The sequence below is a fragment of the Chionomys nivalis genome, chromosome 1 (genome assembly GCF_950005125.1).
Source record: "Chionomys nivalis chromosome 1, mChiNiv1.1, whole genome shotgun sequence".
Classification (NCBI taxonomy): Eukaryota; Metazoa; Chordata; class Mammalia; order Rodentia; family Cricetidae; genus Chionomys; species Chionomys nivalis.
In genome coordinates, this window is record NC_080086.1 from 121,528,826 (window position 1) to 121,553,923 (window position 25,098).

General features: G+C 43.2%; 1 protein-coding gene across 2 annotated transcripts in view; it reads right to left on the minus strand.

Annotated features, from left to right (window-relative positions):
* Nucleotides 1-1,723: 1,723 nt before the first annotated feature.
* The window catches only part of Plekhh2 (pleckstrin homology, MyTH4 and FERM domain containing H2), a 115,027-nt gene continuing 91,652 nt past the window's right edge, over nucleotides 1,724-25,098 (minus strand). For both annotated transcript variants that reach the window (XM_057782394.1, XM_057782387.1), the window contains 7 exons: nucleotides 24,221-24,318; nucleotides 18,210-18,351; nucleotides 12,091-12,236; nucleotides 11,118-11,247; nucleotides 7,888-7,974; nucleotides 5,900-6,034; nucleotides 1,724-4,390 (listed from right to left, as the gene is read on the minus strand). In XM_057782394.1, the coding sequence (XP_057638377.1) occupies nucleotides 4,205-4,390; nucleotides 5,900-6,034; nucleotides 7,888-7,974; nucleotides 11,118-11,247; nucleotides 12,091-12,236; nucleotides 18,210-18,351; nucleotides 24,221-24,318 (924 nt within the window). In that variant the 3' untranslated portion in view covers nucleotides 1,724-4,204. The remainder of the gene's footprint in view (nucleotides 4,391-5,899; nucleotides 6,035-7,887; nucleotides 7,975-11,117; nucleotides 11,248-12,090; nucleotides 12,237-18,209; nucleotides 18,352-24,220; nucleotides 24,319-25,098) is intronic.

The window sequence follows — 25,098 nt, forward strand, 5'->3', positions numbered from 1 at the left end:
TATGTTCTGCTAAACGTAGTTTAAGAATGTGAAGCAGACACACTGATATGAACAGAAAGTCCTGGCGCAAGTCTCCAGGGTTTTCCTGAGGCCCCTCTATGTCCTTTTCGTATGACTTCATTTAGTTATTTGAGGCTTCCTAGGATCTTTGTAATGAAGATAAGGTAAGTGAATTTTCTTTTCTTTTTCTTTTCTTTTTTTTTTTTGGCTTTTCGAGACAGGGTTTCTCTGCTCTGTGGTTTTGGAGCCTGTCCTGGAACTAGTTCTTGTAGACCAGGCTGGTCTCGAACTCACAGAGATCCGCCTGCCTCTGCCTCCCGAGTGCTGGGATTAAAGGCGTGCGCCACCACGGCCCGGCAGGTAAGTGAATTTTCTCATTGCTTTCTGAATTAATTCAAGTTGAATTTTAGAAATTTACCTGAAACATCTCGGCTTTCCCAAGATCCAAGTCTATGCTCTACCAACTCTATTAGATAGCAGCAGATGAGTGGGAAATCCTGGTGACCAGGTGCTGACGCGACAGAGGAAGAAAAGCAACTTCAGAGAAAAGTGCATTTGAGCGAGCGTCCGGAGGACCACCAGGGATCCCTGGGTAAGGTCAATAGTTACCGAACAGGGGCCATGGCATCAGTGCTGCTGACAGCCACCAGCTCCCAAGGGGCGCTGTCACTATGTTCAACTTAGGGGAAGCTAACATCTGACAAATATGCCACAGTTTGGAACAAGTGCCATCTCATCTCATGCCAGATTCCTGCTCTGGCCTATCCCCTCTTTGTCATAGAGCCTGCCTTCTAAGTTAAATGACCCAGAACATCTTGAGACCACCTGACAATATGGAAACACCTAATGTCACTTCTAAACGTCCAAGTGTGAATTTAGCTTAATTTGGAGGGTTTTTGTTATTTTGCTTGTTTATTTTGGTGTTTTGTTTGTTTGTTTGATTTTGAGATAGGGATTCTCTGTTGTAGCTCTGGCTGTCCCAGAACTCGTTCTGTAGACCAGGCTGGCCTCCAACTCAGTGATTGGACTGCTTTTGCATCCTAAGTGCTGCATTTATAGAAGTGCACCACCGGTGACCTTTGGCCTTAACTTGGAATTTAAAGGAGGTAAAAGGTTTCTCTTCTGGCTGTAAACCCTTTCTTCTTTTAGGGAAGTGGGAACTGAGGGCAGGCGGAGCTTCTGAAGCAGAAAAGAGTCTGCACAGTTCCTTCCTAAGCCTCAGGGAACACAGTCCCTCACAGCTGGAGCCTTGGCCCCACAGAAATCAGGTTAGGGCTGGGCGGAGGACAGATTCTGTGGCAGCCCAGGGGCAGCCCACAGGGAAACTGGTAGTCCGGAGACACTGCAAGTCTTTACTGGAAAAATACAGGTAGCCGTGATGGTCAGTTCTTCAGGATTATACTGCTATGCAACTAACAGTTAAAAGTGGATTGTTCTAGGAACCTGGGTGTATTTTTCTCTTTGGAAAAAACTGGCAAACAATTGACTAAGAAAGATACTTTGGGACAAAGTCCCTTTGTAAGCCGTGGTTATCGTTCCTTGTAAATTGAGTTAAATTCATTTGTAAGGAATGGCAGCATCTGACTTTTAGGGCACACACACACACATACACACACACATACACACACATACACACACACATACACACTGCAGAACATTTTAAATTAGTTTTTAAGAATATAATTCATTGAACTCGCTTAAACGAAATAGTTTTATTGGGGAAACACAAATTTCTCTTTGCCTCTTCACATAGTCTGTATGCATCCATATGCACACGTATTAAAATTACATTTTGTCTAAACAGCTTCCTTTCATGTGAATGGAACAACGCCACGCTGAAGACAGACTGAATGCAGGAGGCGGCGATAACTGCCCCTCCCTCCCCAGCACCTCAGCTGCGACAGCGAAAACATTAGGGATTTCTTGAAGATTAGTCAAAAGATAATGTTCAGCATGGGTCTTGCAAATCATTTATTATGACTGAAAGGGAAGAAAAGGAAAGGTGAGAAATATTACAATTAACTATGAAACATTATTCTCTGGTAACCAATCATAATAACATACTTGCATTAAAAAAAAAATGGCTAGATAAGTAATTTCCCAGGAAATAAAATTTTCACATGATTGGTTACAGAAAATTGATTTCTTTCCATCAAAATATTTTATTTCTGCTCTGTCAAAAACAAGCGTGAAGTCTAAGGCACCATGGCTTAGGCTAAGCATTGACTGCTTTGCAATCTCAGGCTGGGCGTATGGGACTGCTCACCAGATGGTGAGGGAAATGTTGGCAAGAATAAAGAGTTCTGCCCAGTCTCTGTAGCTTGCCTCCTAATGATTATTAGGCAGCTTTATGGGCACTCAAAAACACTACTTTATCCCAGTCAAAAACACTCGGAGAGTCACCCCAAATCGTCAATCAGTTATTCTAAAAAATGAATTGGTTGATTGAGCGAGTGATTGTGGCTCACAAGATGGAAGGGGAAATTTAAAACCCCATTAAAACCCCATTTCAATGGGGTTTTAAATTTATCTTTGTCTTTACCAAGACAATCCAACAGGACTCGAGTAGCGTGTGTCCTAACTTTGCTCCCAAGGGAAAAACATATTTTAAAGATTCAGTGTGGGAACGGGACACTACCACAGGAAGAAAGCAGCAGAGAGGAAAATTCAAGGGCTCTGCCAACAAATTAATTGGGCAGCTAGCATTTCCTCAAATTGGTTTAAAAAAAAATAATGGCACGCACAGTGATATATATGTCTAAAAATAAATACAAATATTCTACACATAAATAAAATTAGGTAGACTCGTGCTTATCACTATTACAGTTAGATGTTTTTATAATAGAATTTTCATATCTTATCACAGTTTCATTTTTTATCATGAATAATAATTCCATTTCTTTAACATAGCCTGGACTGTACTGGCCGCCTATGTTGCTGTTTTGATTTAACTATGAGTTATATGTTCCTAGTGTGTTGAACACTTGGCTCCCAGACGGTGATGCCAGTTTGAAGGGTGGTAGAAATTTTGAGAGTTGGAGCTTAATTAGAGGAAGTGAGTCACTGGGGACACGCTTTTGAAGGTGTACCTGTCCCTGGTCCCTTCTTGCTCTCTGCTTCCCATCCACCATGAGGTGGAGAAACCTTGTATGTCACAAGCCCCGCCACCATGGGGTTCTTTTCAACTGCATGAGGCCGAGCAGCCAGGGACAGAACCCTCTGAAACAGCAAAAATAATCCTGTCTCCCTTAGGTCGTTTCTGTCAAGTATTTGCCACAGCAGTGGGATAACTATCAAACACGGGCATCTCAAGACAACTTTGACTGAAAAGTTACTTCCTTTGGCATAAGTATTTTCTATTAAAATTTACTCTAGAATTACTTTTAAACTCTAATCAGGAAAGACTGTGTGAAGGACCGAGTTTTAAGGATCACCTTTGTTTCCAAAGATAGAAATTTATAACAAAGCAAGGTCAGGTTGACCTAGCATTAAACACAGTGAAATTGCGGGACACCCTTCCCGCGATCTCACGCTATCCTGGAAGGCAGGGACGCCAGGACTCAGTACCTCATTTTGAATCCCACACTCTGTGATGTGCAGAGGCAGCAGGGTCCACACGTTCTAATGCCACAGAGTTGGCTCTGGTCAGCGACCGCCTGTCTTCTCATGAATGACTCACAGACTCAGCAGATTTACTGCACTTACTCCAAGGATGTCCCCCCTGCATAATGTTCCCACAGCTGATTCTCAAACTGACCCTCATTCTCTTCCAAGTACCACTTCATTTAGCTAAAGGCACATTGAATTACAGTACTTACATTTTTTGGCAGTGAGTTTTTTCCAGATAGTCAACTGGTTTACCAAAAGAGAGTCTGGAATCTCCCTTTCAAAAGACTGCCAGGATATTTCAAAGCAAAAATGAGAAACCTTATTGTACCATGTCTGATGGCCAAGAAGGGAGATGGGGTGGGATGAAGACAAATTCTAACCTACTGTGTCTAAGACACCATGAGTGTGTTGGCACATTTTATGATTCTGTTTTATTGTTATCTGAATATTTACGTCAGATAAGAGAGTGACCCATCACTGCTGGAGTCTGGAGGGGTGGTGTGCGCGCCGAGGCGGCAGTGTGTAAAACACTTGTCTGTAGTGGACGCAGCCACTTCGTGGAGGATGAGTGAAGAAGGTTCAGGCTCAGCAGTTTTCAGAGTAAGGTGGGGCCTTTGGTGGGCCTGCTGTTCGACAGGAGGGGCTGGCTTCCGTTGGCCTTCGCTTGCGGTCCCTGGGTCCTGGCTGAGAGCAAGGCTGGGGCAGAGAGGTGGTGGAACGCTGCCTTTTGCTGGAAGAAGTTGTTGATGTAACTGGCGATCAGAAGGGTGATTTCAAGAATCTAAAATGAGAAAAACTGTCCTGTCAGGCTCCTGAGACATTCTCTCCACTGTCCATGGTTAATTTTAGCCCCATTTGCTCAGCCTACCACTGTGCCCGGCTCGTTAGAGCAGCAGTTCTCAACCTGTGGGTCGCGACTCCTTTTGAGGGTCACATAGCCTGAATATCAGATACTACAATTCCGTAACTGCAGCAGGATTACAGTTATGAAGCAGCATCAGGAAGAGATGCACTGGTCTAGGTCAAATGAGGTTTTTACATGCCTGGCACCATCAAGGCCGTTTTCCCATTACTCCAGTTAGCAGCAAGAATGGATCTCCAAGCCCAGCCAAGCTAGGAAATGTGACGGTCAGCATTAGAGTGTCATATCAATTTATTAAAACGGAAACACTGCACTCCGTGGCTACCTGCTCTCACTTAAAGTATAGAACTAGTCAGAAAAGATAGCTATGATGAACCAAACAAATGAGGCTTGAAAAATGGCCAGGAGAGTTAAGGTACATCTCGCTGAGCCTGGGGTCTAGAGTCAGATCCCTAGGGCCCACGTTGGGGTGGAAGGAGAGAGCTGACTCCCCAAGTTGTCCTGTGGCATGCACACAGAGACAAAAGCCAACATCGATAAATAAATGTAATAAAACACCCTTTTAAGTTGGAAGTTTTAGGAAAAACAATTTCTCATCCTTTTTACTAAAATTAGATTTTTTTTTCAGTGCTGGGGCTTGAACCCCCAGTGCCTCACTCACGTTAAACAGAGACTCTGCCACCGGCTACAGCCTCGAACTGGATTTATGTGTTAGAATGTAATCTTTTCAAAAGTTGCCTTACTTAGAGATGCTGTGTTTTGTTAACTATCACAAAGGGGCAAGTACATCTTAACTATCAAACTCTACTCTTTAACAAGTCCATAAAACAAAAAGCCCTAAGTAGAGAAGACCATGCAAAGTAACCCACAATAATTCCATGGCTCTTTACACACACATTTTTGAGACAGGGATATTAAGTAGCCCAGGCTGCCCTGAACTCCCCCCTCCCGACCACACTCCTGAATGCCGGCAGATGACCACTACTTTTGAAACTTCTTCACCAGCAATTGGCCCATATTGGAAAATTTCAGTTAGTTCTGTTTTTTGTTTGTTTGGTTGGTTTTTTGTTGTTGATGTTTTGTTTTTTTGAGACAGGATCACTTGGTAGCCCTGACTCTCCTAGAACATACTATGCAGACCAGGCTAGCTTCCAACTCACAGAGATCCACCTGCTTCTGCCTCTCAAGTGCTGGGATTAAAGGTGTGCACCACTATGCCTGGTTTATCACTTAGTTCTTAAGCTAAAAGAAGCAGGTTGTATCAAGCCATGTTAGCAAAACAAATTAGAACTCAGGTCAAGTAAGCCATGAGTTATGCTGAGGGTTGCTTAAGCAAGCCCCCTTTCCATCTGCAACACCCTTTGTGTGAGGAGTGTCTTCCCAGGGGAGACCAGCCAGTCAAAGGCTGGCAGAAAGTTCTCCACTCACCTTGGGTTTTGCCATGGCAAAGAGTAACTTCTCCGTTGGTCTGTCTTTTGAATGAGTATTAATGACGACCATAAAATCGTCCTGATACCCTCCAAAGGTCATCAGGCTCCTGTACACATAGCTGACCATTAGCCTCTTCAACGAAAAGAGAAAGGTACTGTTACAGGTGTTCACTCTCAAAGAAGACGAGAAAATGCTGATATTAATTATGGCAAATGCAAAAACAACACTCTAAGGTCAAATCTATTATGATTAATGTAAGTAACAGTCATGCTATTTTATTTATTATACTAGTTTATTTAAGAATCGTCGGCCTACACAATCAAGTATACATCTGACCCTGAAAAGCTCAAATTAGAAACTATAAGCTCAAACTAAAAGCTCAAAATAGAAACACCTCTATTCACAGCACCCAGAAGAAAATCTTTGGTAGTATATTCTTATATGTCTGCCCAGATCTCTCTGATCATTTTTAAGGTCCAAATGGTCGAACACTGTATTGGCAGATCCAGATGGCTCCCCTATAGGGAGACTTGGGCACAAACAGAAACAGCACCCTGCACTCCGTTCAGCATCACCTTGCTTTAAATCCCATCACCTTCCTGTGACAAAGGTGGCCACGTGAAGTGACTGCAGAGACAACTGGCTGCTGAATAGCTAAGCCATTGTGTTATTATCTTACGTGGTGTGTGTGTTTGTGCATGTACACACACACAACAACAGTGGAAGAAAGAAAAGGCCAGAGGCCATGAATTTGAAAGACTGTGTGTGTGCATGGGAGGGTTGGAGGGAGGAAAGGAAAAGGGGAAATGAAATTTCATTTCAAAAAATAAAACCAAGAAAACTTTTGTGCTCTCTCTCTCAATTGCCACAGGTAAGGGTCTCCCACTATATATTTAAAGCAGCAGTTCTAACCCACCAAACTGAGACATTTATGGTTGGGTGCGTAGCTCAGTGGCCAAGCCTGTGTGAGGTCCCAGTACAACAATGGAAATTACCAAATAGCCTATAACCATGATAGAAAAAGATAGCTTCACATAGATAAATGAACAGAAAAGGAATACTTTGATTTTTTAATATGTATTTTGAAATTAGGAGACAAGATCTAGCTAACTTCAATAAATAAATGAACACAGAAAAGGAATACTTTGTTTTTTAATATATATTTTAAATTATGAGACAAGATCTTGCTACATAGCCTAGACTAGCCTTGAACTTGCAACCTTCCTGTTTCAGTGTCTTCAGTGCTGGGACTAACAGGTGCCACACTGTCCAGCTCAAGTTCATTTTAATTATATGCGCTAAGTTTTAGTCGATATGTAACCTTAATGTAAGCTAAACTGGTGACATTATGGAAAACTATACAAATCATGCTATAGAAACTTCAGTGAAACTGAAATTTAAACTTAAAGTTTCTACTTTTTAATATCTTAAACATTCTTATTTTATATAGGAAACAAAACCTGTGGCGGGCTGGTGATGTGGCTGGAAGGATGCATGCTGTCAAGGCTAACCACCTGGTTTGATCCTGGGACCCCACATAATGGAAGAAAAGAGCTGACTCCAGCAAGTTGACCTCTGACCTCCACTTGAGTTTACACACACACACACACACACACACACACACACACACACACACACACCAAAATGTAAAAAAAAACCAAAGCTGGCAAAGTACTTAAAAAATACCAACAGAACCACGATTGCAACTAATCCCACCATCTTAACATTGTTTCTCACACACACACACACACACACACACACACACACACACACACACACACACGACATGTCTCACCTGTTTGAAAACACTGGATTGTAACATGATTGTACCTGTAAAGTGACCGCTAAAGCGTTTCAGGGAGAATTGTCTTCTAAGCTCAAGAGAAAATCAGAAACAGCAATTCAGAATCTCAGAACCTCCCGCTTACCATCCCCTGAGCACGGAAATAGAAGATTTAATTACAGATACTGGGGTTTAACCTTACCATGGAGGTGTACTCTAAGATGCTCAATCCATTTTCATGGATAGCCAGCCACACAAAAGTATTGCCAGATGATGACGGAGTTATGGGCTGTGGAGAAGTGAAAATACGCTGTATTATAGGTGCTAAACAAAATTACAGCCATATTTTTCAGTCTAAACGCATATAAGATCTGCCATTAAACAAATCCAACAAAAAATGTACTAGAAATCCTTTTAATAGATGAGGCAGTGTGGTATACTGAAGTGAGTTGTGGATTTGTCTGAGACCACCTGACTTGCAGGCTCTAATCTTTATTTGCTAACATGTGCATTTGGACAAACTTCTTATACCACCAAGGCTCAGTTTTCTTTCTTTTTTTTTTTTTTTTGGTTTTTTGAGACAGGGTTTCTCTGTGGTTTTGGAGCCTGTCCTGGAACTAGCTCTTGTAGACCAGGCTGGTCTCGAACTCACAAAGATCCGCCTGCCTCTGCCTCCCAAGTGCTGGGATTAAAGGCGTGCGCCACCACCGCCCGGCAAGGCTCAGTTTTCTTATCTTTCACATAGGAACACTAATTTTTTTTTCCTTTTCTGAAGTTTTGGAGCCTGTCCTGGAACTCACTCTGCAGACCAGGCTGGCCTCGAACTTCCAGAGATCTGCCTGCCTCTATCTCTTGAGTGCTGGGATTAAAGGCGTGTGCCCGACTAGGAATGCAATTTTTTACATCTTGTTTTTGTTTCACAAAGGTTTTAGGGTTTCTGTGATGACCACACTCCTCAGGAAACAAAACACACTGCTGTGCTTTCTAAGGTGACTGAGGGATTGTGGTGACCTGCGCATACTTTCCTGACAATCAAAAAGAAAAAAGAAAAGAATAGAAGATTATATGATTGATAGGTACAAGAAGTACTGGAATTTCTCAAAAAAATTTTTTTGAAGGTCAAAACAATGAAATTTTTTTTAAATAAAAACAATCTCTTGTCGTGAGTGGTGCGCACGCTTTTAATCCCAGCACTCAGGAGGCAGAGGAAGGTGGATCTCTATGAGTTCAGAGAAACCGTCTCAAAAACAAACAAACAAAACAAAAAACAAAAAAAACCCCAAAAACCAAACAACCCTTTCACAGGCATTGATTTCTAATAACCGAAATGCTAACAAAAACATACTTCTCTTAAGTCTTAGAGAAGTGTGTCAAGCCTCTAGACAAGGAGGGAGGCTGAATCTTACATTGTAGATATTAAATCTCAAGTTTGAAGGTTCAGAAAATCTCAACTATAGTGTTACCGCTGTCTCTACTGAGGGTGGTTTCAAATGCCAGCGTCAGAAAGTACCAGAGCTAAGCTGGGCATGTGCTTAGCGTGGGGTGCTCACCTACACTGCACAGCGCCTGGGTCTAATCCCTAGGCCTTACATCACAAGGCTGATGGTAGATTGTATTGGAGGACGGTGAGTTCCTCTTGATGAACATCCGACAAATGGATAAACAAGTGTGGTACCTGAGTGCAGGTATGTGAGGGAATAACAGTCAGTCCTTGAAAAGAAAGGGAAATCCGACACACGCAGCAGCCCAGGCGCGTCTTGAAGACTTTATCTAAGAACAAATGACGGGGTGCACATGTTCCCCAGGGTTACACACACTCTCAGAAACAGAGGGTGGCCCTCGAGGATGCCAAGGGGGATCGTATGGGAAGGAAAGTGTTTCCCATGGATCCAGAGTGCCAGCTAGAAGATAAAACAAGATCTGGAGGATGGGCAGGTGTGATGTAGTGTGAACGACTTAATCCAGTTAAGACTGGCATACCAGCAGATTTCATGTTGTGTATTTTTCCCATACTAAAATAATAACAATGATAATAATGGTGATGATGACAATAAAGGCACCAGGAAGCAGGCAAGGGAAGTGGCTTCCTGTTCTATGGACAGACGAATGCCGGTCCTGGGACATCAAACAGAGAGTCATTAGCAAATAATGACACAGAAAAGCATACCAAGGGCGCGTTAATATCACTGCTCGTGCTGACGCTGGAATTAAATTCATTGTAAAAAGGTTCACATTTCAAGTGTATTGACTAATTATTCATCTCTTTTTAGATAGGGGCTAGGTTGGTCTCTAATTAGTAGGCCCAAGTAATCCCGCCTCAGGCTCTTCAGTAGCTGTGACTATGGGAGGGTTCCACCATGCCAGGCTTATTCTTTATACAAATAAGAATAACAAAACCCTTTAACTCTCTGCAAGTATACTGTATGGATGTACGATACTAACGTGTAGAATTTTTCTGTTATCTCAGTGTATGGCTTCTAGCTGCAGTAGTAAAAACAATTGCTAACCTAACAGTCAGTAAGCCAGAGGTAGAAGATGCCTGGGTTTGACTTTTCTAGTCCATGTTGTTTATTAAAAGATGAGAAAACTGAGATCAGTCAGTTTGACCAATTTGTCCAGAGTGGCTTAGCTCTTCAGCAAGTATTTATTCATTGATAACTGCTTCCAAACCCTGACGGTGGGCACCGGACGAGTATGGTAGGATCACTCTCAAAGAGTATGCAATGCATTAGTGAGGAAAACAGACTACAAGACAGGACGGACACATCTTTGGAGCCAAAGGGAGTCCCAGGCGGTACCAGTTAAGGAAAAGAAAAAGAATTAAAGGGCATGGTGTGGGGCTGGAGGAATGGCTGGAGGTGAGAACCTGTTCTCAGTATGCTAGAGGTCCTTGATTTAATGCCCAGTACCGGAAATTAAAAAACAAAATGCTCCCCGGCCAAAGATGGCATAGGCTTTCCCTTAGGGGCCAGAGTCAGCCATCTCCCAGGCAGGGGTCTCTCTGTCCAGTGTTTCTGCAGTCTGTTCTGATCTCTTCAAAGGGTACTTACCACACAATGCCTTGTTTACAGGCCTGTTGCAACATAAGGCTAAGCTCACTGGAGACTGTACTTTATGTGTCCCCAGAGCTCAGCGCAAGGCTTGCCAACCAGGGCACAGTAAATGCTTACTAATAACTAAGCCAATGAGTGATGGAGTTAATGAGTGAATGAGGGTTAGTTCGGCTAGCTCTTTCATCTTCTGATGACTGTGTGTCCGGGGGACCTTCCCTCCCTTTCCCTCTACCCCCAGAATTCCTCATTGGTTTTCTTTAAGTTGCGGGGAATTTCTATTATTTTTAAATAAAACCAAAATATGTCATATCAGGGGTAAATCTGGTCAGCCAAGTTCACAGAGGTTTTTATTTGTGTCCTTCTTCCCATTCTTTCTTACTTTTGCAAAAAACAACTTGGCACCAAAGAATGGCCACTTCCTGGCTACTGTCAAATAAATGCGCACGCAGTCAGCAGCACTGTGTCCCCGGAGGGCCGTCCATCTGGTTGAGAGTCGCTGGTAGAGCTGCCTAAGAAAGAAAGAAAGGAAGGAAGAAAGAAAGAAAGAACAAAACAAATAAACAAAAAACCCAGACAAAAACAAGACACAAAGGCAAAGCCGTAAGTATGCTGTCATCCTCCTAGACAAAGTCCCCTTCAGTCCATCTCAAAAACCTTTGATCCCCCCTCACCTCTTTGGAGAATGTTCATCAAATTCTCCCATGATATTCAAGCACACAACACAATTACCAAGTAGATCTTTATCATCTACACAGCTAACATCAAACCTAAGTGTAAGTCAGTTTGACAGGCAATTTCTCCTGAGAGTATTTTCAGTTTTCAAAGTTCAGTGGTGTCCAAACAGTACAATTTGGAGGAATGCTGAGTTCATTTCCTCTCAGACTGAGCCCAGGGGTTGCCACTTTCACTATATAGGCAAAAGTTTCTTTATGATCAGGACTAACCCAGGATTAAGATCAGATGAAACGGTGGCCTAAATTACGGCCATTTTTATTTAAAAAGTTGTTTCAAAACTGGATGTGGTTGTACATGCCTGTAATTTCATCATTTTTGAGGGAAAGGCAGGAGAATCGGGAGTTTAAGGTTATCTTCAGCTACATACCAAGTTTGAGGCTAGCCTGGGCTACACAAGACTACCTCCAAAAAAAATCACATAAACTTACGTCATCACGCAATGACTCTATACTTCAAGCATCATGCTGTAGGTGACAAACAAATTCTAAAGTTTTAAAAGATATCTTAAAATATGTAAAAAAAAAAACAAAACAAAACTCTTGAGGGGACACTGGAATTAAGCATTCTAAAAGATTCAAACAGAAAATTGTACTAAAGAGCTGAAAATAGCATCTTACCGCAACTGTTCTTCGGAGCAGCCATCCCTGTACCTTTTAGGGTAAAATTTTTCTATGACTTGTTTGAGGTTTTGGTTTGCTTTGCACTGGTTAGTCACATGCCCGGCTGGAGTTGAGAAAGGTCTCTCAAAATCCCCAATCTCCACCTGGTGGGAGAGCCCCCAAAAGAGAAGACACAGGACAGTGAGAGCAGCCTCCAGAAAGACGATCTCTACTGTTCTTTCGGAACATTCTCGGTGCGCGGCAAACATAAGTCGGCCTGTCACGATTGCGCGGCTAGAAAATTTAGGATCATACATCTGAGCTGTTGCTTTTAAACAGAAATTTCACTTGAAACCTAACTTAGGAGAAATTTTGTGACAAACATTTCTGTGCCATTTCTACTCAGAACTCCTGTCCTAAGTTTCTTTTTGTGGTACCGTGCTAGAAGATTCTGATGATGGCAAGTTAAGAGAGAAAGGTTCACTTTAGCGCACAGCTGGTTCCATGGCAGTGAGAAAGCCATAGTGGTCATGTGAAATCTGTGAGAAGGCACAGAGAGCAAAGGACGCATGCGTGCATTCTTCTGACCGTGGATGGGATATGACCAGTACCGTGAACTGTGAGCCAAGGGAAACCACCTCCCCTTAAGGGGCTCTGGAATACTTCCGAGTGTCCGATCACAGCAACACAGAAGAAACTAAAACACTCTCTTAGTAAATATTTGTTGAAAGAGAACAGTCTTATTACCGAGTCAACACAGGATAGTCTTTGGCTGTAAAGTCCACTCTAACCAGTGGTGAATAAGGTGAAATGACAGTCGAAGATAAAACACGAGAAGACGACTAAGCGATCCGGCAACAGTGCTAGCTGGACTCTTTAAGGGTCTCCATGGCCTAGAGTGGTAGTGAGGACCCCACAGTCTCATTACTTTCCCCTAGATTTTCTCTATGAATATCTCTGTTCTCACCAACTCTTCCTATTTATTAGCTGATTACTCTCTGGAATACAGCCTTTCATTCCCTGCTCTCCTCTGCAGTGCAAATTCTAATTGGTCTTAATAATAAAACCTGGAGTCAGATATTGGGGTGAAAGCCGAAAGATCAGAGAAGCAGAGCAGCAGCCACTAATTCTTTTTTTTTTTAAAGAGGCCACGGATTTTATTTATTTATTTATGTATACAATACTCTGTCTGTGTGTATGCCTGCAGGCCAGAAGAGGGCACCAGACCCCATTACAGATGGTTGTGAGCCACCATGTGGTTGCTGGGAATTGAACTCAGGACCTTTGGAAGAGCAGGCAATGCTCTTAACCTCTGAGCCATCTCTCCAGCCCCCAGCCACTAATTCTTACCACTATGAAATTCTCAGACCGAATAGGGTATCCTGTCGATTGAGTCCTGAACTCCTGTCTCCTCCCACCTTATATTCTTCTCTCTGCCCAGTCAGATCTCTTCCTGTCTCCACCTCTTTGGTGCTGGATTAAAGGTGTGAGCCATCACTGCCTGGCTCTGTTTCTCTTGTAGACTGGATCAATTTTGTAGCCAGGCAGGAAGTATAGGTGGGACAACCAGGCAGGAAGTAGAGGCGGAACAACAAGAATTCTGGGAAGAGGGAAGTTTCAGTCTGCAGTCATCACCCAGACAGAGAGGAAGCAAGATGTGACTGCCTCACCAAAAAAGGTACCAAGCCATGTGGCTAACACAGACAAGATTATGGAATAATATAAGGTAAAAGAGTTAATAAAAAGCCTGAAATATTAGGCCTATCAGTTTATGATTAATGTAGACCTCTGTGTGTTTCTATGGGACTGAATGACTGAAGGACTGTGTGGGACAGAAACTTCCGTCAACACACAACCATCTGTAACGTCAGGCCTATCTGACATCCTTTTCTTGCCTCCCAGGACACAATATGCATATGGAACTATACACAGATAGAACATTCAGGAAAAACCTCATACACATAAAATCTCAAAAATTTAATTTTTCTTAATTTTATTTTAATAAGATTTAATAAAAAGTTATTTTTTCTTAGAGAAAGTTTTTTTCTTTTTAAAGACAAAATTAAATTCTTAGCTGGAGTTATCCTTGTGGATTCCTGGGAATTTCCCTAGTGCCAAGTTTCTAGCTAACCCCATAATGGTTTCCTCTATCAAGATATTTCTTTTTCTCCAGCTAAAAATCTAAGCAATAGTGGAGAGGGTGCCTTAACTGCCCTTCCCCTGTAAGCAGATTGATGACTACCTTAATTGTCATCATAGAACCTTCATTCAGTAACTGATGGAAGCAGATGCAGAAATCCATAGCTAAGCACTGGGCCCAGCTCCTGGAGTCCAGTTACAGAAAGGAAGAAGTGATGTTATGAGCAAAGGAATCAAGACCACGATGGGGAAACCCACAGAAACAGCTGACCCAAGCTAGTGGGAGCTCACTGACTCTAGACTGACAGCTGAGGGACCAGCATAGGACTAAACTAGGCCCTCTGAATGTGGGTGACAGTTGTGTGGCTTGGAAAGTTTGTGGGGACACTGGCTATGGACCCAGTATTCATTCCTAGTGCATGAACTGGCTTTTGGAGCCCATTCCCTATGGAGGGATACCTTGCTCAGCCTAGATACAGGGGGGAGGACCTTGATCCTGCCTCAACTGACAGACTTTGTTGATTCCCAAAGGGAAGCCTCAACCTCTCTGAGGAGTTGATGGGCAGTGGGGTGGGGGAAGGTGGGAGGAGCAAGTGGAGGGGAGGGAGAGGGAACTGGGATTGGTACGTAAAGTAAAAAAACAATTGTTTTTTAAAAAGACAAAATAAAAAGCTAAAGAAGATAAATGTTAGTAAAGACAAGAGTGATTTCCATAGGGAATTTATGCCTCTGGAAAGGTGACCCCTAGAATAGCAAGCAGCCTGGAATCTCTCTGATTATCTAGAAAGCATGGGTCTCCTCCTTTCCTTCCATCTTTACCATTTGTAGAAAAAGAACACTGAGTGCAGCACGCATGCTTTCACGTTCAGATGATCTTAAAATACTCTAAAAGTGAACTCGGGGACTAAGTGTTCATTCTGCCAAGAACATTAGGGTGGTCCTTGAGGAGGCCCCGGTCAACTACGCGAAGCAGAGCCACAAGTATGCATGAGCCACCAAGGTCAGGACTGCAAGGCACATGTATAAAACAGCACAGGAACTCCCCAGAGGGCCATCTGAGCTATCAGGAAGGACTTAAAGGAGGGACGCTAAAGGGCAAGATGAAATTAGCAAGTGACTGAACAGAGGCAGAACCATTCCAGATACCTGGACACATCACTAAGTTTAGTAGATTCTAGAAAGGAAGCAGGTGCCATACACAAGTGAGGGATTTTGCAGAGACCCAAGCTCCAGGAAAGCAGAGTTAAGGATGCTGAAGTTACTGTGGCAGGGGCAGATCATGAATGACCCTGGATATGAATCAAGGGTTGACATTTGTTTTTTTGCTGTCTCCCTCAATGCTGTGGGACAATGATCTTGTACCCTGTGACTTGTATTGTTTTAATAAAACGCTGATTGGTCAGTAGCCAGGCAGGGACAGGAGAATTCTAGGAAGAGGAAAGGCTCAGTCTGCAGTCGTCACCTAGATGCAGAGGAAGCAAGATGAAAATGCATCACTGATAAAACAAAACAAAACAAAACAAAACCGCATACCAAGCCATGTGGCTGACACAGACAAGAATTATGGGTTAATGTAGGATGTAAGAGTTAATAAGAATGGGCTGGAGAAATGGCTCAGCGGTTAAGAGCATTGCCTGCTCTTCCAAAGGTCCTGAGTTCAATTCCCAGCAACCACATGGTGGCTCACAGCCATCTGTAATGAGGTCTGATGCCCTCTTCTGGCCTTCAGGCATACACGCAGAAAGAATATTGTATACATAATAAATAAATAAATATAAAAGAGTTAATAAGAAGCCTGAGCTAATAGGCCAACCAGTTTATAATTAATGTAAGCCCCTGTGTGTTTATTTGGGACTGAATGACTGTGGAACGGGGCAGGACAGAAATCTCAGGCAAGACCTCACTGGCATTAATGCTGTGTAAACAACTCTCCATGGGCAAGTGACACTGTGCCATCTTCCAGTCTCAGATCTAAGGAAAATGGCAAATTCTTCTCCATGTCTCTTTTGGAGTATGACTTTTGCCACTCAACCAACATCCCGATTGGAGGCTCAAATAGTTCCACCAAGGAAATACATGTAGCTATACAGTGAATGGGCCCTGTAGAAGTCTCAACTGAGAGCCAGCACTGCAGGCAGACATGCAAGTGAGTGGGCCGCCCAATGATTCCAGCCTCATCCATGGCATCACAGCTATTCCTCAGGCTAAGCTCACTGAAGCCACTGGAAACAGAGACTAAATGCCTTCTGCCTATCTGCTCAAATTACTTTTGGAGTTTTAAATTGTTGTTACCGTGTGCTTTTCTGTTTTGTTTGTTTTTGCGACAGGGTCTCAGTAGGTGGTACAGGTTGTCCTGGAACTTGCTATGTAACTTAGGTTTTCCTTTGCCTCTCAAGTGCTAGGATTATGAATTATAGGCATTCATCAGCACACACAACTTCAAATCATTTGCTAGGCAGCAATGGATAACTAGACAAATCCCTCTGGTAGCTGTGTAAAGGATAACTTTGTGGGGAGACCACAGCAGAGACAGGCATAGGGTCAGAAGGTGGCTGGGGAGCAGCGGATTGAGGCAGGTGTGAATCAGGAATGAAAGTCAACACAGAGTGGCGAGCAGAGAACCAAATATGAGTTCAAAGTGAAAAGAGGAGGCAACCAGTGGGAAAGGGGGAGAGAACGGAAAAGGCTGTGGGGATGGCTAGAGAGGAACCCAGGGTGGAGAACTAGCTGGAGCAGAAGCTCGGGTGGAGGACCAAGAGGGATGGTGTCATGATGAAGATGCACAAGGTGGAGAAAGGGGAGGATGATAGTGCAGTTTCAGTGAGAAAGGGGAGGATGATAGTGCAGTTTCAGTGGCTGGATTTATGGAGCCCATTAAACAGGCATGCACTGGAGTGAAGAGACTTGGGAATCACAGTGTGGGTGCTGGATGGGATGAAGAACGGATGAGATGCCCTGGGATGATGTGTAGGGTGAGAAGCCATAGACCCGAGGATCTGTCCACATGGCACTTCCAAGGGAAGCTTTTATCTGCCTCTTTGATTATCTGCAGACTCAGTTTTGCGTCTTAAAATTGCCTTCTCCCTTGAGTATGATGACCTTAAATGACCTAAGCACATGGGTGCCTGGCTGGGACTACTTTCCCAGCCTCAGTCATAGGTAGAAGAGGGTGTGGTTAAGGTCTAACCAGGAGCTTAAATGAAAAGGTCTATGTAGGTTATGAGTTTTTCTCTAAGTCAGGATGGGTATGTCCCTCTCAGTCCCTCCCTTCCCCCACCCCTGACTCCTGGAACATGCTGGGACTCTAACAGAACTCTAAGACCATGAGGATGACACCCATGGGTGGCAGAATGGGTAGAAGGACCAAGTCCTGATGGCTTGCTCTGTACAGGTATGAGGATGCCACAGTCACCTTGTGGAAATTAAACCTTTTTTTTTCCCTTTTGGGATAGACTCTTGCTAATGTAGCCCAGGCTGGCCTTCAACGCATGGACTTCCTGCCTCAGTTTTCCAAATGCTGAGATACAGGTAGATATTCACCACGCTCGGAATAAAATATACTTCTGCTTGGTCACTGTAATTTGTGTGTATATGTTAAAGAAATTCAAACTTACTTCCAATTGGTATGGTAGGTAAATAAGAGAAAGTGTTCTAGCTTTGCCCAAAAGGCGTTCCTAAGAGGTTGCCAGCTGCACATACCAACTTCAGGACCACCTCTCTACTCTCAATCCCTTCCTTGAATGCCCCAAGCAACACTCTTGAAAGAACTAAGAAACACATTTCCCCTTACAGAATGTAGTGTCTCATCCGAGGCTACAGCAATCGTCAGGGGGTCAGAAAATAATGATGTCATAATAACGCCTGCAGTTTCAAGCGTCTTCTTAATCATAATAAAGTGAGTGTAAAAACATGCTGAAGGCTCCTGTCTTGCTGCATTTAACTGAAGAAACTTGCATCTTCCTATCTTCCTATGCTATTCCATACAACACAGAAGTTACCTGAGCTAAAAGCGCTGCCATTTCTAACGCCAGGTCCTTGTTCAGAGGGAAAAGGCCATTTATTATCTGATCATTTGTCTGGTAGAGCAACAGCAGCTTCTCTCTGTCCGTCTCTCCACGAGCTTGCATTGAGAAGTACAGTCTGGCAAAAGAGAGAGAGAGAAATATCTCATGATACTCTTATTTTTTTAAGTTAAAAATTCTACATTTATTGTGCACGTGTGGGGGTGTTCATGCATACGTGCCACTGTATGTGTGTGGATCAGAGGACAATGTGTGGGTGTCATCTTCTATCATATTAGTTCCGGGGATCAAACTCAGGTCATCAGGCTTTGTGGCAAGTTCCCTTACCCACGAAACCAACTCACTGTCCCCCCCCCTTCTTCCATGATAGAGACAGACCCAGCACAAGCTAGGCAAGCACTCAGCCAGTGAGCTAGACTACCCTTCCCCAATGCTCTCACAAAGGAATACAGTGAGGATGAATCAGAGGACTGCTTTTAACAGCCCGCTACATGATACAAACAGACCACTGCCATCTGGAAAACATAGGGCAAATTGTTTTGAAGTGGAAGAACCCTTTTATTTAAATTAATTCTAAAAACAAACTGAAGTATCAAGTCACTGTGGTGGTTTGAATAAAATTAGCCCACACAGGCTCATGTATCCAAATGCTGAGTCACTGGAGAGTTGCACTATTTGAAAGGATTAGAAGGATTAGGGGTTGTGGCCTTGTTGGAGGAAGTGTATCACTGGGGGTGAGCTTTGAGGTTTCAAAAGTCTATGCCAGGCCTAGGTGCTCTCTCTCTCTTTGTTGCTTTTAGATAAAGATATAGCTCTCAACTATTTCTCCAGTACAACACCTGCCTGTAGCCATGCTCCCCACCACAATGATAATGGATTAAGTCTCTAAACCATAAGCAAGCATCTAATTAAATGCTTAAAGAAAAAAAAAGAGTTGCTTTGGTCATGTGTCTCTTCATAGCAATGGAACAGTGAAGACAGTCACTAAAAATGACTAAGACAGTCCTTAAAAGAACCAGGAGGGGCTAAGACCCTGAGTGACATTAAACTTACTCCCTGGGTGACCCAGACACAGAGGACACAAGATGTGACTGCCTCACCCAAAAAGGTACCAAGCCACGTGGCTCAGACAAGAATTATGGGCTAATGTAAGTTATAAGAATTAGTTAATAAGAAGCCTGAACTAATGGGTCAATCAGTTTATAACTAAAAAAAAAAATTACCCCCTGTAGGGAATACAGGCTACAACAACTCTTCATTCAATGAACTGAATAAACCCAATTTTTAACACACAATCTTTTTCAACATCTTGGGCATGCTAAATAGGAAACTAGGGTTTCAATTAAAAAATCAACTCCAATTAGCATCAAATGTCAGAGGTGGCTTTTCACTAGACAGCAAAAAGAAAATATTGGTACATTCAAGTCTTTTTTGATTTTTTTTGATCATATACAGATGAGCATCTTTAGGAAGATCAGAAAGAAAAATGCTCTCTTATTCCTTGTGGAAACAGGACATGGGCTTCCTGTTATTTTTGAGATGGGGGTCTCTATGTTGCTGAAGCTGGTCTTTGGGTGGCCTCAAGTGACAGCCACACCTCACCCTCCTGAGTAGCTAGGACAAGTATACTCTGCCATGCCGGGCTAATGACATGGTTTTTGTTTGCCCAGGCTGGTGCTCATGGTGCTGTGGGGGCACAGTGTTATGGATGTGCAAAGTGCTAAGACAATGGGGTAGATAAGCAACACACTGACAATCCTGAATGTTGTCATGACAACACAGTAGTGTGTGTGTGTGTGTGTGTGTGTGTGTGTGTGTGAAAGAGAGAGAGAGAGAGAGAGGGAGGGAGAGGGAGAGAGAGAGGTGTGGACATATCCCTTAGTTATAGCATCTCTGTCTCTGAACATCAGGGAAGGAGAGGTGGCCAGAGGGCTGTGATCTGGAGAAACATGGTGGGTGTTCTCCGTGAAGCTTGTCCTACCCACAGTTCTGATCATCTTCCTGCCAAGCTTGGCTGACAGAGATGTTTCCAGAAGTCAACCACAGTCCCATTTCAATCTATGATTATACAGAGACAAAAATGCAGGATCATTAAGCAGATCGGAAGGTATAGCTGGACAATAGACATAGACAATACATGCAAAGTGTCATCAGGAAAGAGGTCTGACAGGAAGAGAGAGAGAGGCTGAAGATGAAGGTTTTTACAAAGGGCCCATTTCCTCACTTGAAGTAAGGAACCACATGGCTCATTTCGGAGACCCACCAGGAGAAGGGAAAGTGTTATCACTGGGACTTCTTCATACAGTGGGAATGAGATATCTACAGAGAGAGGGGACCAGCGTGGTTTCCAGAATGCCTACAAGGTTCTGCCTGGGAAAGAAGAGTGAAATGCTTAAACAAAACAGGGAATACAATCCTACACATGCACAGTCCTGGAATCCAGCATGTAGGAGGGCAGGCTCGGACTCTGAGGAGCTAGACAAAGCTACGGAGAACAAGAAAAGCATGGCAAAGATGAACAAGAAGAGTGTCTCCAAGTCAAAGCAGGAAGCCCAGCCAGGTGTGGGGGTGCACACCCGTAATCCTTGCACTAGGCACTAGAAGGTGAGTTCAAGGCCAGCCTGGGCTTGCAGTGAGATCCCGTTGGTAGACCTGTGATGTGAGTTCAAGGCCACACTTTGAGATCCTACTGGTAGGATCCTATGCACGGAGCTCCTATCTTTAAGAAACAAGTCTTGATTGTGGCATCTTCAAACTGTGAGGATTGCTAGAAGAAATAGGACAAGCTGGATGACCTCTACAGCCCTTTTCAGCAGAGGAGTCAATGAATGCAGGGCCTCCGTAGCTGCCTAACTGTGGAGACGGAAATGTTAAACTACATTCTAGAAAACAGCAACTGCAAAGTGTTACCAAAAACCATCTTGAATTTCAAGGAGGGGTTGGAAGACTGTTCCCTGTGGCAAGGACCTTGCCAGTTTGCTTTGTTAAAAACCACACCTTGACATTAGCAATCCCAAGCACGCAGCAAGAAATCAAATAAAATGAGAGCCTTCCTAACAAGTTAGACTTCAAATACCGCCGCCCAAGTGACGGTGTCTGAGAGCGTGCCCAAAGCCTGGTAATTAGACCTTTGACCCCTGAGTCAAAATAATTAAAATTCCATAACTTGCTAAATATAAACTTAAGATTCCGTGATGAAGGAAAATCGGTATTTTAGGCCTTACAAAGCAAGTTGGCAGAGGAAGAATCAAATCTCTGGCAGCGTGACAGGTCACAGCTAGCTCCCCCCCCCCGATTATGTTACTGGGAATTAGGGCTCATTGTCTAAGCTATTTATGAACATATGCAAAGTATGGCCATATTTAGAAACAGTATCCTTTCTCATAGCCATGGCTCTCCAGGCTTTTCGGACTCTGTAAACACCAACCCTCTTGTTTGAGTTGTTTTTTGTTGCTTAAACAAGGTAGTTAAATCATGCTAGCCCCTCTCTTGGTCTTTTCTAATAATTAAGGCCTTAAAGGCATCTCTCTCTCTCTCTGTCTCTCTCTCTCTCAAAGAAAAAAACTTATTTAGCTTGCATGCCTGCACACAAACCAGAAGAGGGCACCAGTTCTCATTATAGATGGTTATGAGCTACCATGTGGCTGCTGGGAACCGAACTCAGGACCTCTGGAAGAGCAGCCAGTGCTCTTAACCTCTTAGCCATCTATCCAGCCCAAAGGAATTACTCTTATCTGTAGGTCTTTCAAACCGCCTTTGTCCATTTGACCCAAATTTAATTTTGGTTCCAACCATAGCCATCGTAACCAGAATTAGTATGTGCTAATCAAACATAAGGTACTAAGAAGGTATTAAGAATTGTCTTAGACATGCTAGTCTGTCTATTTTGTTCCAACGAAATCAAACTGAATTTTGATATAACCATAAAGAGATCAACGGATGGGGACAGCAAAATCAGAACCTTCAGATGGATACTTCTCGGATTTACGGGCATAATTAATTTCTCAGAATACTGCTAAAACACAGACTTCGGGGGCTTTAGCAGACATCTACCTTGCTGCTCTTGCCAGAGATGAAGGATATCATCAATAGAAACATCAGCAGAACTACTGTGATATGACTTAATGTACCCCAAATCTCAGTTCACCACAGGAAATTCACAGGGGTACCCTTCCTACTTCCAGCCCATGCTGGCAGGGGCCATTGGAGAGATTATGTCTAGGGACCCAGTCAAGAGTGGAATCATCTTACACCCTCAAAGTACAGTCAACAGCTACTTGCAAAATGGCGTCCCCTAGGACCAGGGGCAGACTAGAACACCACTGTCTTACACAGCATTGTGACGGCTAATCTTGGTTGTCATTACACATGGAAGAGAAAACCTCAATGGAGGGGCTGCCTCCATCATGCTGGTCTGTAAGCATGGCTGTGGGTCATTTTCCTGGACTGCTAATCCATTTAGCTGAAAGGTGGCAGCTCTGGGCAGCTGGGCCTGGGCCCTGTAAGAGGTGACTGACCAAGAGCCTGGGAATGGGCAGGTAAACAGCTTCAAGTTCATGCACTGGGTTCCTGCCACGGCTTCCTTTGATAATGAACTATATAACCCATAGGACAAAAATAAACCCCTTCTTCCCCAAGTTGCTTTCAATTGTGGTATTTATCAGAGAGCAAACTAGACCACCAGTACTTCACGGTCACTTTGTAGTTTACAAGATGAGCAAATCCTCACGTTCACAATGGAGAGGCTCCGACAGATGAGAGCTAGCATCGGTTCATATAAAAGGGGTTTGTTCGAGCAGAAGGCGGCCAGCCCCGGTGGCTGAACATGTACAGTGCAGCCTGAAATATGGTTCACCACCATAAATTATCAACCATTTTCTCATGGAGAAAGATGGAAACCCTCCTGTTATTTTTCTCTCCTCCAAAAAATGTGGAAAGATCCTGGGCCACCCTGGAATATTCTGTCCACTTACATGGGTATTTCTGTAGGGTCAATTATTAGAAAAAGGATATTGAATTAGATGAAAGGCTATTACAGTCTTTTTATATTATACAGCGCCTTCACTCTGTACGTTCCAATGCTAAGTCTCTGAAGCTCTTCCAAAGGCAATTCTGAAAGAATTCAACATTATGCCAGTAATTCCACCAGGTTCTTGGCCTGATATTTTATAGATTAATTTATGAGCTATGAGACTAAAAAAAAAAAAAAAAACTAGAAAAACATCTTTTTTGGAGGAACATTTCATGTGAAGTGGTTAGTTCAATGCTATCTTCTGCTAAAAAATGATTAAGAAAAAGTGAACAAGAAAGAAAACTGGGTTTCTGACCACACGCCCCAGTGTGTTATAGTTTTATCTATTGACAAGGCTGGTACCATAGCACCATTGGCCATTCCTGTCACACAGACTGTGAGCCTCCCTCTGCGGGTGCTAACCATGCTTTCAGAGACAGTTTTCAAAGGAGCCACTCTCCGCCCCTTTCTGAACTGAGCCTTAGCATCAATGCCATCCACACAAAGCCCCAGGTGTCTCTAGCCCAGGTCAGGCTCATGGTATATGCGTTCATAGGGCTATGCTAGCTTACAGTACAACGACGTATTTATTAGAGTGGATGCAGGCCTAGGCACTGCCATCTTTCCTAACATGGAAATCCAAAAGATGGAGACTGGCTCTTTGTTCCTGTTACCATTTAACCCTGAGCATCTAAGTAAACAGCTTACAGAAGAACGGGTGGATGGAAGAGGGTGGGAGACAGAAAGAGACACAACAGGAAGAGAGAGGAGAGAGAGACTGGTCTAGGAAAGAATGAGAATTAGAAACAAAACGCCATGTGGTAGTTTCCCCCAGAACAGAGTTATTATTAATGAAATATAAGCACACGTGTAAATATTATGACATCCAAGGCCAGTGACTAGGACACTAGACCACAGGCCCAGGTTCTGGGCGCAGCTGCATGCTCAGTTCTGGCATTCGGATCGTGTTCCACACCTGTTTTTGTAAGTCAGACGGACAGTTCTTGTGCCCTCGCATTTCCCGGGCTGCTGTTCTTTGGACGCCTGTTCCCATTTAGAAATAATGTCACAGATCTAGAAAGGAAATAGAAAGCTGAGATCCACAGGACTTTTTAAAATCAACGTTTAAAAAAAAAAAGACAAGAGTGTGAGTTCAAACAAACAAACCAAGCTCACTGGAGCCTTTTGTGTCTAGCTTCTGTAGAACTCTGAGTTTAGGGTTTAATGATACTTTGCTTTTTCAGTCTACTTGTCAAACTGGACACACATTAACTTTGAACTGTGGCCATGCATTTTGGCTTAGAAAGGAATCCTAATGCAGGATTGTATGGGGCTGGGAATGGCGATTCCAGGGATTTTTTTTCCTTCATAATTTGGTCACTAAGGAAGCAATTTTTTTCCACCTTGTAAATTTATCAAAATTGAAACAACAAAGTACCCTAAAGAAGTGTGAGGCAAATCGGGTGCTTTCCTTTTGGTGCTGGCTGCTTGGTGTAGCCAAGACATTTTCTCTCTTTATTTCCTCACAAGATAAGTAGACTGTGCCTCTAAGGTCCCCGTAGTGCAGTAACTGTATTTCTAATTGTTGCCATCATTCTATGAAAACTTATTATTATTTTTTTTACCATAAGCTAGGTACGATGCTTTAAAATATCTTTTTCTTTATTCTCATTGGTTCATTTCCTACCAGACTGTGCCCTCCCCTAAAGCCCAGGGCTGAAATGTCCCTCTATTCAAAGGGCCACAGTCCTCTTAACATTCGTCACCTTCAATTGTTCTTTCAGATTATCAGGACATAAAGCTGTTCTTTTCTAAGCAAGCTAAAGCTCCCGATGAACAGAAGCAGCATTTGTC